Source organism: Meriones unguiculatus, chromosome 1 (genome assembly GCF_030254825.1).
Source record: "Meriones unguiculatus strain TT.TT164.6M chromosome 1, Bangor_MerUng_6.1, whole genome shotgun sequence".
Lineage (NCBI taxonomy): Eukaryota > Metazoa > Chordata > Mammalia > Rodentia > Muridae > Meriones > Meriones unguiculatus.
In genome coordinates, this window is record NC_083349.1 from 193617110 (window position 1) to 193631140 (window position 14031).

A 14031-nucleotide genomic window follows, 5' to 3' on the forward strand; every position below is an offset into this window, starting at 1 on the left:
GATGGCCCACGCCTGTCATCCCAGCACTGATGAGGCAGAAGCTGGAGGAGTAAAAGTTCGAGGTCATCCTAAGCTACCTAAGCAGTCCCAGGTCAGTGGCTCCATGAGACACTGTCTTAAACAACAAAAACAAACAGCTACACAGAGTTTGAAGGGAGCTCCTCTTACCTCCTTTGCCATTTGTGGAGAAGGAACACACCACAGCATCTTGTGCTGGAGCTGTTAATCTCAAAGATGGAAGGAGAGAGACCCCCACCTACCCACCCCAATTATTATGGCCAAATTAATTAAAGCAAGCCTTTTCATTCCTGTACACAGGGTGCCTCTCCTTAAAAGGGTTCAAGTGAGCCATGGACATAGGGAAGATAAGGGCTTTTATAGCTCAGGAGTAGAGGGTTTCCAAATTAGGGATTTGGCAGGCAAATAAGTGGGATTATAGAAGCCAAATGCAACAAGGTGGTCATAACAAGGTAGTCATGACAACAGGTGGTTAGAATAACCTTTTGAAACAAACGTAGACTTGCAAGATGGTCATAACTTTTGAAACAGAGACAGGGTTGCCATTCCTGAAACAGGCAGTCCAGAACCATGTGTAGTTAAGGCTAAAGTGGAGCATAACCCAGTCCTTGAGACACAGATTTAATCATAAACAGGATTTTGCTTTACCAGAAGATGGCTTTCAAGCCCAAGATGGAAGCAGGCTTGTTCATCAGGAACACCCAGCTTCTAGGGTAAGAGGCAAGCATTTTTGTTTGTGCATGACTTGGGCTGAGATATTTTGTTGAATTCTGAACACATCAAGATAGTACTCAGTATGTACTGACATAACCTTTTATACCAAACACAGGCCCTTTAGCGATGCAGACTGGGTTTGATGACTCTAGGACTTTTCCATAGTTCCATGCCTAGACCTGAGCAGAAAAAGCCCACTGGGTGGTATAGTCAATGTGCAGAGACTTGGCTCAGGTAATATACAACAAGAAAAAGAGGAATGTCTCAGCCATGGCCTGATGACCCCCTGGGAGTGTGGCAGATGAGTAGGGGCTCCGAGCTCATGTCCTGCCCCTAATTTTAGGTTTTATCTGGATTGTTCAGTGTCCAGGCTTGAACCACCTCATCTTTAAGACCTCACAGAGATTTCAAACCTGTTCTCCAGTAGGCCAGAGACATTGCAAGGAAGAATGTGAAATTCAAGGAGGGTCATAGCAAGACAGGCTCTGAGACTGCCATCCCAGCTTCAGCCAAGGGGGAAATTGTAAGAATAAGCTCCAGTGATTTCTTTTCATATTTATTTATTTATTTTTATTGTGTGTGTACATATAGAACGAATGTACCCATACCACAGCATATATGTGGCAAGGAGCTATTGGGATTCAGTTGTATCTTTCCACCACATGAGTCCCAGGGATCAAACTCAAGTTGTCAGTCTTGAAGGTAAGTGTCTTTGCCGTCTGAGCCATTTTGCTAACTTCTGCAGTGACTTTTAAAATGGGTTTGTGGGGTAGGAGAGAGGGAGTGCATCCCACAGTTCCAGAGGACTTTGTGTCTGGCTCCCGGCACCCATGTTGGGTTGCTCACACTTGCCTGGAACTCCAGCCCCAACTCCAGAGGGGATCTGATGCCCTCTTTTGGCCTCCTCAGGCACTTGTACTCACATAAAGATACCAACACAGAGACACTTACATACATACACACATGATTCAAACTAAAAAGTATTAAGAAAGAAGAACAGGTTGGGAGTCCATTCTTAAAATTTTTTAAAATTATTATTATTCTTGAGCTGTGTAGTATTGTGCATTTATTCCAACCAAAAGTAATGAGTTAACTTATGCCACCAGGCCAAAGCACCATGAAAGAGTATGAAACTGCTGTTCCAATGCCAATGTTTGGTCAGGAAAATGTTTTACTCGGGATGGTTATTTGGGAAAATAAAAAAAAAAAAAGTTTCTTCTTGGAGAAATGGATTTTATGCAAGAACACTAATCTACATTGTCTTGTCTTGAGAACATAGAGCTAAGAGGACACAGCATATGAATTTACCCTGATGCTTTGCTGCCAGCAAATGTTTTCTTCTAACTGTGCAAAGAAAGCCCTACTGGCAGGCCAGAGTCCCATTATTCAGTATCTCTATCTCCATCAAAAACAACAGCTAAGAGACTCAGAGCTGGCCATTTTGGGGAGAATGTCACCTGAGAGGAAAACCAGAAAATACAGAGGCTCAATACCTTCTGAAAGATGTTTTCTGAGACTGACATTTTGAGAGCAGAAAAGAGGGTCTGTGGAGTAGAGAGTGAGAAGGATGGTTGTCCCTTACCCAGAGGTCAGATTCTGCTGCAAGACCAATGGACTCAGTGGCCTTCCTGGAAAAATTAGCACCTGGAAGTTGTGTGCTTGTGTGTGTGCCTGTGTGTGTGCACACACGTGCTCATGCGAGTGTGCATCCGTGCATGTGTGTGCACACATTCAAGTGTGCTGATGTACAACACCGAGGCACCCAGCCGACCCCAGCTCCTCTGTAGGCCCATCCCTTTCTCCGTGCCTACTGGCATAAAGGCTCTCAGAGCCCTGGTAGGCTGGGTGTGGACTTGGGGGCCATGGCATGGTAGGAGACCTGTGCCTTTTACCCCAGGAGAGAGTAGCTTCCTGGGCAAGGCTTTAGACTGCGGTCTCGGGAGTCTATGAGGAAAGCTGGAATCCCAGCCCAGATCGAGGAGACATTTGGAGGAGGAGGAATAAAGGTGCAGTTGTGAGGTGGACTTTGAGACCAGGAGCGCTTGTTTCTTCCACAGATGGTGGGAAGGCTGGGGTGTGGGAAAGAATGTGATGACTATGTTGAGAGGAAGGGGATAGCAGCGACAGATGCAAAGGCCAGAGCTCATCTCCCCTTCCAACTTGAGTCCCAGGTGCGGTCCCTATATGTTTACTCTTGTCTGTGAGAAGTGTCTGGTCTTACCCTCCCCATTTTCTTCCAGGTGTGTGCACCTCTGAAGACCCACCAGTCGGGAGAGTGGCTGTCCCACACTGTCCTGTCCCAGGGCACCCTCACAGTGGACTGATCACTTACTGTATGATCTCAACCATCACGCACTCCAAAGTCAGAGGAGACATGTGACCACCATAAACCAAAACGCAGAAGGTTTTTTACATGATGCTGTATTACCTATAGCCTCATCCCAGGACTCATTCGACTTGGTCCTGACCCTGTGGCTGAAGACTTGCCTTCATCCACTGAGGGCATGTGTCCATTGTGTCGTTCTCAGAGCAAGAAATCCATTAATGCCTGAGGAGCCTGGGGTGGGGAGATTCAGGAAGGAGTGATGTGGACAGACACTATCAGATTTTGTTCTCTCTCCAGTCTGTCTGGCCAATGACATTCCCCTGAGTCCCGGGGGGGGGGTCCTGGTCTGTACTTGGACACAGGGAATGTGAGATGAAGGCTGTGAGCCCAGGAATCAGACTTCCCGTGAGGGTGTCAATAGTGACAGGACCATGCAGAATAACTTCTGCAAGCTGGTGGGAGGAAGCATGGCACAGAGTGTCTCTGAAGCCAAGTGTGACCGCTACAGGCTGGGTATAGAAACCAGGGCTGGCTTCTTGGAGGAGGAAGAGAGGAGAAGGAGGAGGAAGAGGATGGCGAAGGAGGAGGGCAAATCCCTGGGTAACTTACCTCTTTTTGTATGAGCTCAGCATAAACCATGCAGGCGGCAGAGATCAGCTCATCAGCATCAAGGTCAATGAGGTTGTTGCAGGCCTAGGAAGGAGACACATGTGCATGATGTGTGGATAAGTGTGAGCGTGTGTGTGCCTGTGTCTGTGCTTGTGTGTGTCTATTCTTGTGCCTTTGGGCACAGGCAGAACAAAGGTAAGAAAGCTACTGCTCACAGTGGTTACTGGGGCGCACCTGATGTCTCCACAAACTACCTAAGTACCTACAAATTTGCATGCTTTGAGGGTATGATAAACATAGCCTTCACATGGGGGATAAGGAAGCCTTGGGCTTCTTCTGCATGGCTTGAATTCCTAAAGGAGACTTGGTTTATTGTTGGAGTACCTCCTAATTTTTTTCCTGGTACGTCAGCTGAATTTTAAGTACATCTAAAAACCATAGGCCTTTTTGCTACATGGCCAAGGGTTATCTTCAAGGCAGTAGAGTTTAATGGTTAGACCATTCAGGGCCTCAGTTTCCGCACATGCTTCTGTGAGGAAGCATGTGTAGGCTCTGTCGCTGTTGCGCGGCCTTTGAAGCTATTCTGTTAAAAACCGTCAGTGTGGAGCGCCATACTTCAGCTCTCCTCACTTGTTCCCCTCTGGAGGCAAAATGGCCATAAGCCAGAACACCACGGGCCTGCGTCCTTCTGTGAAATGGGTGCAGGGATCAGGCTGGGAGCTGGAGGGGAATCATGTCAGGGGCACGCTCACCAGGAGGATGGCATCGCCACTCATGCTCTCCAGCAGCGCTTGCTCACGCACCATCTGTAGCATGCTGTAGGCCACCAGCACCTGGAAGTTCCTGCACGGCTTCCCTGTCAGCATGACCTGTGGGCAGCCAGCAAGCCTCAACCCTGTGGCCTGGGACCAGTACACTCAGAGTAACAACCTACCATAAACCAAACACTCCGAACAGGATATGGAAAAACCTAGACTTTGAGGGCAACCCAGGGCTTCCCCAAAGCCTAGGGCAGGGGTGCTGTGTTAGATTTGGGCATGGAGACTGGCAATCCAGGATGAAAAGGTGAGCCAGGCGGGGGCTGCATTGTGGGACAGTACGTGCCAGACTGGCAGTCAGCTGGACCCTCTCGCTGAGAACAGCTGTGAGGCAGGCCAGCAACAGGTCATGAGTCTGCTCCTAAGGGGGAGTCATCCGCTGGTGGCCCTGGGAACTGGGGTTGGAACACTCCAGCTGTCCTTGGGGCCTGCAGTGGGGGAAAGCTGTTTCTAAGAGAAGCCAGCATTCTAGAGGAAGGAAGGCTAAGGAGGGGCCGTGCAAGACAGCAGAGGGCGGGGACAGTGGCTGAGCAGCAGCAGGTGCCCCTGTGCCAACTGCCCTGTGGAAGGCCAGTGGAGTCTGGCATCACACTTGATGGACAGATGCTCTGGCATTCTCCAGCAAGGCGGGGGTAGGGTTGCTGACCTAATTAAAGCCCAAACCACAGAGCATCCTCCAAAGCCAGGAAAAAAAGGAGGCAGAAAAACTCGACGAAGGAGAGGCTCTGTCCACCTAAAGCGTCCCCGGCTGCACGAGTCTCACCTCCCAGAGCCTCCAGACATCATCGAAGGATTTGAAGGCGTGCTGGAAGCAAAGGCAGAACCAGGGGAAGAGGGACTGCACGGCTCCTGAGCCCTTCCCTTCTGTGGGGAGAGAGGCAGGCGCTTAAGCAACTACACAGGGAAGGCCGCACCGCAGAGCTTGGGGGACGTGGGAAACCTGAACATTTCAGCTGCTGCTCTCCCAACAAGCTGTGGAGCCTGTTTGTAGCAGATGCTCAACACCATAGGCCCAGGCTCCCCCACGTCGGTCCTTCCCCTCCTGAGTGTCTGCCTGGCGGAGCCCTGGCCCTCCCACAGTCTGCCTGCTGGTGTGGGCAGCAGCGGGGACTGCGAGCCACTCACTGAGGTGTTCAGAAAATTCAGGGTCCAGTAAAGCGATCAGGCTGTTGAGCATGTCCAGGTTCTTGCCTACCCCGACATTGATGACACAACTGTGCTCCTGCAACAAGACGGGACCGGGAAACAGTGCTCCTCAGCTCAGTTTGAGGGCGCCATGGAACAAAGTTCACCTCCCAGTGCCAGCTCTGAGAGGCCATGTGTCTGAGTCCTTCACTTGTGTGTGTGTGTGTGTGTGTGTGCATGCGCACACCCCTATGCCTGTTTGCACATGTGTGCATCTCTGGGCAACCATGTATTCATGTGCCTGTGGGGGTGGGTGGAGCTGCAAAGACATCCTGCTTGTGGCAGTGACCCTGATGGTCAGAGCCAAGAAGGAAAGTTCAGCAAGCACATTATTGAAGGGGTGCAAAGAAAGGAACGGGTGTGGGAAGCTTCCAAAGCCTCCCAGATGGCAATGCCCTGAGCCTGCACCCAGGTACTACCGATTCCTCTGGGCTGTCTGGACTATAGGTCAGGGAAGAGCAGCAGGGGGAGGCAGGAACAGAGAGGCAGCCTTGGAGGCCTGAAAAAGGCGACTGGACTTTATTCTGGAGACCTGGGGAGCTACAAGGGATCAGAAGGGAGATTTGTGTTTAAGGGATGAAAGGCGGCCACCATGGGGCCTGATGGGACTGGGACTCTGAACAGCCCTCCTGAGCTCTAAAGGCCTCTACCACCCATGCCCTGACCTGCAGGGTGTTTGGGGAGGAAGTGTCTGAGGCTGTCGGTGCCTTGGGCTTGGTGGTGAGGAGCAGGAGATTTGGACCCCTCTTTGTCCTTACTGTTTTCTGCAGGAAGAACTGGAAGAGCCAGAAGGTCTCATGGTCATGTTCCACCATCAGCTGGAAAAGCATCATCATCTCATGGAAGCCTCGCTGGTACTCTGCGGGGAAGGGCACAGGTGAGGGAAAGCTGGTAGGCGCTGGGCCAGGATCCAGCAGGGAGGCCACAGGGGGCCGCAGCTCCACACTCAGCTCACCAGCCTTTGTGTTGCAGACATAACTCAGCAACAGGTTCTTCTCCAGTTTCTTCTTGTCCACCAGCACGTTGCCCAGGGAGTCTTTGTCACAGAGCCTCTGGAGGTCGTACGCTAGAGTAGAGCAAGGGACAGGAGGTGGCACTCAGTCATCTCCAGCATAGAAAGCATGGATAAATTCATCCCATCCTTAAAAAACACAAGCAGGGGTCCACAAAAAGGCCTGTCATCCCCACCAGGCCCAATCTCTTATCATACTCTGTGGGTCTGGGCTTCTTCTCACCTCCAAATCTTTGACCAGGCCATCCCTCTGTCAAGGAAGGCCCCGCCCATCGAGCTCAAATCTAATCTAGTTCAAACTCAAGGGATGGGAGGAAAAGACAAAGCAACAGGCATAACGAGTGGCCGGGAAACACATCTAGGGCCTGGGTGGGCGGCGTGACCCAGGTTTGCCTGGGAAAGTTCCGAGCCAAAGTCAAGACAATTGCCGAGCCCCAGGAGTCGCCTGTGCCTTGAAACCACCAGGGGAAGACCCGCATGCCGCCTGCTCGGCCCCCCTCTCCTCTGCTCACCAATGTTGTTCCGAGTCTCTGTGAAGTTCCCGTGCAGGTTCTCCAGCAGGGGCTGGATTTTCTCATACATCTGGCACAAGGCTTGATAGTTCCTCCTGCGAGAACAGCATTGGGGCCGAGTGAGGCGGCCTTCCCCTTCCAAGAGGGGACAGTTCGGAGCAGCAGCTGCTGCTGAGCTCAAGGGGAGTAGGGTGGCCTTGCCCACCTGGTCCCCACCTGCCCGTCTCAGCATGAGTGGCCTTGAGCGAGCATTCCCCAGCCTGCAGCTGGCACAGTGTGGAGACAATTAACATGGGCTGGGCTCTGTGTTTGAGCAAAACCCGAACCCTGGAGCCACCACCTGCCAACCTGCAGAAGGATGTCACCCTCCCTCTCTAGGCCTCAGTTTCCTCATCGGCAGAGTGGGGGCAATCCTGGCAGCTCCCTGACTTGGAGGAATAGCCTTATGCTGAGCGCTGCAGTTTGATCAGTCGGCTCAGGAACTGACTGGTGACCTCTAAGGGTTATCACGCCCTAGAAGCGGCCCCTAGAACCTGTAACATGGTCTTATTTGTAGAAAGGGCTCTTTTCCAGTGTGATTGAGTAGCTCAAGATGAGATCATTCTGGATTTTCCAGAGGAACCCTAATCAAATGACAACTGTCTTCATAACACATACACACACACACACACACACACACACACACACACACACACAGAGGTGGGAGGACTTGTGTCCACTGAAGCAGGGAGTGAATGGATGTAGCCTCAAGCTGAGGAAGCTTCCGTGGGAGGTGTGAGAAGAACCTTCTGTCTCTCAGAGCCTTCCCGGGAGGCCAGCACACAACCTCGTCTTCTGCCTCCAGGATGCCAGAGGAAAAAAAGTCTGTCATTGTCAACCATCCTATTTGTGGCTCTTTGCTTGTTCGTGGCTCTTTGTCTCAGCAGTCATGTGTGCTGACACACACAAGGCTTGTTTCCTGGCCTTGGTACCTGGTCTGACACATCCTTACTGTCCTGACTATTCTCTGCTGGTCCCTTGTGGAGCTGTCTTTTCCATACCCTGGCTGGGAGCCACCTTAGGGCTGAGCTCGGCGTCTGCTCCAGGCCCCCAGGCTTAGGCAGGCAGCCTTGGAAGAACACTTCTGAGAAGGAAGCAATTCACTGTGGGGTCACTCAGAGCCGGCCTACCAAGAGGCCTCACACAGACAGGTGAGGCCTTCAGTGAGCCAAAGACAAGGTGCCTGGAGGACTCGTCTGCCCTGGTGGCATGCCCCAGGCTCAGCAAGTCAAGCCTCAGGGTCACAGAAGATAAAGTCAGTGGCCTCTGGCTTTGGGGGGCATTCCACCAACATGAACCCTAGCTGTTCTTTCTCTTAGTGTGATGACATGCCTGCTTCTAGAATTAGCTCATTATAACCACTCAGAACTGAATTCTCTCCCAAACCTAAGACTGTTCCAGGTTCAAAGCTTGTGAACTACTGTCCTACAAAGATCCTCCAGTCAATCCGGGCATGCTGGAGGAAATGCTTTGTTTGATTCGGGCCTTGAAACAAGCATAGAGCTTTGTATTTATTTATTCAGTGTGTGTGTGTGTGTGTGTGTGTGTGTGTGTGTGTGTGGTCTACTCACATGGATGTGCCACATACTCATGGAGGCCAGAGGACAATTTGTGAGAGTCTGCTCTCTCCATCCACCAAGAGACTGAACTAAGATTATCAGGTTTGGTGGCAAGTCCTTTATAACCTGGGCAATCCTACTGGCCCAAGGGTGGGATTTCGGGAGACAGACAGTAGGGAGAGCGTTGTGGGTGGAGGGAGAAAGAGTGACCCAAGAGCAGAGGGCGTACAAAAGAACAGCCAGCTCAGGCACAGCTGAAAGAGCGTGCCCCTGTGCCTGTCAGTTTTATATCAGCGTGACACAAGCTGGAGTCATTTTAGAGGAAGGGACCAGATTAGCCTGTGGGGAAGCCTGTCGTGCATTTTCTTGATTAATGATTGGTGTGGAGGGCCTAGCTTAGTGTGGTTGATGCCACCTCTCAGCTGGTCCTGAGTGCTGTAAAGAAAGCAGATTGAGCAAGATGCGAGGACCAAGCCAGTAAACAGCATTCCTCCAGGGCCTCTGCATCAATTCCTGCCTCCAGGTTCCCGCCCTGACTTCCCTCAGCGATGGCTTCAATGTGAAGCTGTAAGCTGTGAAACAAGCCCTCTCTCTCCTCCCAGACTTGCTTTTGAGCATGTTGTTTCATAGCAGCAATGATACCTGACTCTGAGACAGTCCCTAGGCAGCTGCTGTGGTCAGATGGAAGGTCCTCGGATGAGGGAGCAGGATTAAGAAAGGACATGCTGCTATTTGAAATGTCAGTAGACATGCTTCTACGACTTGTTTAACCTGAGGACACGAGCAGCCCATACTAGGCACCGGAAACTAGATGTGGACAGGGCAGAGAGGTGGAGCCTAGACTCAGGAGGCAGTTTGGCTATGGGGTTTTGGGGTAGCAGTTGGCAGGAGAGGGGATTGGGCCCAGAAAAGGAAATTCCTAGGGCCCTTCACAGCTAGGCCATGCAGGGAGTGGTGAGGCTGGGAGCAAGGCAGTAAGGGAAGTCTCGGGACAGGCCTCTGCCTACAGCTGCTTATGTGGTCAATGGGACTGGAGAGGAGGTGCCCGCTTAAACCTGGCTACACTGTATGTGAGTCCTTTGCAGGAAGCGCCAGGGGTCTTCTCGGAGTAAAGACGCCAGATGAAGAAGAAACCTAAGTCTCCAGGCTGAGAGGCTACCCCAACCCCACCTCCTACAGCCACCGGAAGCCCCCACTACTCCACTGAAAGAGGTTCTGGAAAGTTCTACCTCCTGTTGCCGTCCACCATGAGCCGCTCATCTCGGGAACTCTGCCATGAGTAGTAGCCTGTGAGGAACTTCCAGGCTTCGGTCCTCACGAAGGGGTGTAGACCCTGGCACGGGAGATCATGAACTCTGAAGATGCCTACTCAGAGGGCTTTGCCCAATAGCGTACCCGACCCCCGCCATAGGTGCCCCCCCCCAGTGCCAGGGCAAGGCTGAGGGTGGCCTGGGAGCCGTACCCTTTCCAGGATGTTAACACAGATGAAGTCTCGCGACTTGGCTAAGTGACCATTCTCATCGAAGAAGCTGTCCCATTCAGACTTGTCAATGGGGGGGTTTCTCTTTGCCTGTTGAGGACAACCAGATTAGTTCTGTGCTAGCGGCTTTGGGTTTTCCTTCTAATGTAAGGTGGTTTGCAAACGCTAGGCTCCGGACTTTCTGAGGGGTCAAAACTCAAGTCCAGAATACTCTATCCTGAGGAAATTGCTGAAAGTAAGTGTAAAACGAAAATCCACAATGGACACCGCACATATCTTAAACCCAGTGAAAAATGCAGTACTCTGAATGCTCTGCAATAAGGGAATAATTAAGTAAACCGTGTGTGTGTGTGTGTGTGTGTGTGTGTGTGTGTGTATAACACCGTGAGGCCTAGAAACACATGTCTATGAGGCATAAGCAATAATCTGAAACAAATACACAAATGTCTGCAGAAAAGAGCGGAATGCACAGATTGATACCTGGCACTCTGTGCGCCAGCACCACCTCTCCGTGTAGCCTGTGGCGTGACAGGAGCATGGCCCAGCTACACGCTGCGCCCTCTAGTCCAGCCGCAGGAGTGTACACAGAACTACTGCTCGTCTGTTCTATGGTATAAAAGCCGCACCACATCATAAACTCAAATGGCCCGAAGAGTCTTAGAAAAAGACTGCAGCGTGGACATGCTGGCGCATGCCTGCAATTCCACCCCACGCCTGGGAGGCAGAGGCAGGTGAATCTCTGAGTTTGAAGATAGCATGGTGTGTATAGAGAGTTCCAAGAAGCTACACAGTGAGACCCTGCCTCAACAGCAACAACAAACAAGTAAGTAAATAAATAAGAAAAGATACTGAAGAAAACACCCTCCACCACAGTGATGCTAGAGAGGTGGCCTAGCAGTTAAGAGCAGTGGCTGCTATTCCTGAGGGCCCAGGTTCAATTCCCAGCACCCACATGGCAATTCACAACCAGCTATAACTCCAGTGCCAGGGTACCTGATTCCTCTTCTGTCTTCCTTGGACACCAGGCACATGTGTGATGCACAGTACCTGGCATCACAGTACCTGGTATATGCAGGCAAAACAGTCATACACATAAAATGTAAAGAAAACAAAATGGTTGACGGTTGGAAGGTGGCTCAGTTGGTCGAGTGCTTGCCTGGCACACAGGACGCTCCAGGCCTGATCCCCAGTGCCATATACCTGGCGTGCCTACACCCTCCCATGGAGGCAGAAGGACCAAAGTTCAAGGTTATTCTCAGCTATAGATAGAGTGAGTTCGAGGCCAACCTGGGACGCATAAGACCCTGTCTCAAAAAAAAAAGTGATTGTTTTTGAAGGTTGGGGAGTATAAATATTTCTTTTTTCCTTTTTAAATGTACTTTATGTTTTTCTAGAATTGTGCTGCTTTGATAATGGAAGGTATAATGTAGGCACAAATTAAACAATTTATGTGCTCTATTTTGTCTTCCCTGAAAACGTAAAGCAGCCTGTCACAGAGATAGTCGGGCAAGGAGAAGTGTGTGTGCCTGTGTGTGATGCGCACACTCATCTGCCACACACTGTGTGTGAGCTGTAATCACAGTGCCCACAAAGCATTTCTAAAACAACAACCAAGAGTGAGGCTGAGGCATGAGCGAAAGATCGTTCTCCCCAGGGTACCTGCTGAAGAGAAAGGTCTTGAAATGCCACACTGCAGAGAGAGATGGGCTGATGGGCAGAGCCCAGAAGCTGAGCGGACGTGTCCCCCTCTTTCTCTTAATGCCAGAATGTGTGGACACACAACTCTAAATTAAGCCCGAATCCAAATCACTTGAGGGTCTTCTGGTTCAGGAAGTTCGGGGACCAGCCTACGGAGATGCGTTTGTGACGAGTTTCCTGGGCGATGGAGGCTGTGGCTCACAGATGGAGTAAGAAGCCAGGTGTCCGGAAGTGGAAAAACACTTGACACTAAAAGTAGCAGCGGAGCCGCTGTCTGCGGGCGGGGCAGTCTCACTGCGCTGAGAGCTCCCTTTATTGCTGTTGTCGTTATTGCTGTGTTGTGTGTATGAGAGTGTGTGTGTATGGATGCACGTGCATGTACGGGTGTATGTTTGCACGAATGTGGGCACGTATGTATGAGTACATGTGGAGGCCTGAGGCTGCCATGCTGAGACTCGTCTTTGATTGCTCATTCAACTTTATTCAATGAGTCAGGGTCTCTCAGTCAAACCTAGAGCTCACTGATGCGGCTAGTTCCCCTCGTCAGCTTGCTCTGGGGACCCCCATCTCTGCCTTCTGAGGCTAGAATTACAGGGGAACCACCACAGCCACCCAGCATTTCACATGGGATCTGAACTTCTGTCCCCATGTTTGAAAGAAAAGTGTCTTAGTGTTCAGCCTGAACACTGTTCTTTAATCACTCGCACATACCTTGTGCCCTGGGCCAACACTGAGACACAGGGCACTAGAAGGTCCAGGGAGCCAGGACAGCCGTCTGCCCTTGCTTAAGTGAGGCCTCCCCAACACCGGCAATCAGCTCCACACTTGGGAGTTCATGAAATGATGAGAAGGACTTGTCAGCTCACTGTCTGGGTCTGGAGAACAGGTCTGCCACTGACTGGATACCTGACTGTCGGATGCAAAGGCTCCAAGATCCATTTCCTCACTCATCAAATGATAATAGCTCCATCCCATCCCATCTCAGAGGGCTGGGATGAGAAGGAATGACTATAAACAGAGCATCTACAACATCATTTGTACGCACCAGCTGCTGTATGGGAACTTATTCATCACTATTATTATTAGCCTTCCCTAAGTTTGGAGAATGGAAGAAATATAGAAAAGCATATTCAAAGCTTGGTGATCATCTGCGATAAAAGCGCAACATTTAAACCTCAGGTGCTCACTTTGCATTTTTATGTATCATTATGTTAATCGCATGACAAATGGGTCTTGAGATTGGTTATGACCATCGTAATTAGTAATTATTTTGAAAAATCGTGCGTGGAAAATTTTCATGGCGCGGGTGGACTAAGGACTATTAACTAAGGTTATTAACTGGGCCTAGGAACTAGTAACAGAAGCACTACTGCCACCTGGTGGCAACATACCAAAATTGTTGGCAAAAGCGCCAAGAAAGCGCACCAGTAAGTTTAGCCTGACCCAGCTGAGGAGGAAGCCATACTGGGCTCTAAGATCTCCCAATAAAGTAAAAAGGGGTGGAGGTGTCCACCCTGTGTTTGGTGTTGAAGGTGAACTGGCCGTGCTCCACCTTCCTTGTCCAGCCTTCACATTCAGCAGGGATAAAGAGTCCCAAGGTAAACCAGAGGAGAGAGGCACCCGGAACTGATGGACAACATGTGTCAGTCAGGGATGGTGGCATGAACTTGTAATTCCTGCACTCAAAAGGCTGAGGCACAAGGATCACAAGTTCAAGGCCAGCCTGGGCATCACAGTGAGACCTTATCTCAAACCAAAGAACATACCAGGATGAAGGTGGCGGAGCGCTTCACAGAGAGGCTGCTTTCTGGAGAAAGGGTGGTCATGCTTCCTCTAGCTAACTCTTTGGAGTTGCCGGTGTCCAGCTGTCCCCGGGAAGCCCTAGGGGTGCTTAGAGAGCTAGGGAAGGGGATCTTCCTTTTAGGAGATGAATTGCATTCCCCAAAGGAACTGGACCTTCCTAGGTTTTCCACGCTTGAACAGTTTCAGCTGGATGTATGTCACAAGGCTCTAGAACCCTCATCACAATGACCCTGGAACACACATAGTAACTATACTGGT

The 14031-nt window shown here is 50.7% G+C and overlaps 1 protein-coding gene across 1 annotated transcript; it reads right to left on the reverse strand.

Moving 5' to 3' along the window:
- Positions 1 to 3156: 3156 nt before the first annotated feature.
- On the reverse strand, positions 3157 to 13796 carry Tbc1d21 (TBC1 domain family member 21). The gene is made up of 11 exons (XM_021649760.2): positions 13737 to 13796; positions 10255 to 10362; positions 10022 to 10125; positions 7195 to 7289; positions 6626 to 6736; positions 6429 to 6529; positions 5611 to 5707; positions 5249 to 5349; positions 4420 to 4536; positions 3668 to 3751; positions 3157 to 3289 (listed from the first exon to the last, which is right to left on the reverse strand). The coding sequence occupies exons 1-11, from the start codon at positions 13794 to 13796 to the stop codon at positions 3257 to 3259; spliced, it is 1011 nt and encodes a 336-aa protein (XP_021505435.1). The 3' UTR covers positions 3157 to 3256.
- Between the last annotated feature and the right edge of the window lie 235 nt (positions 13797 to 14031).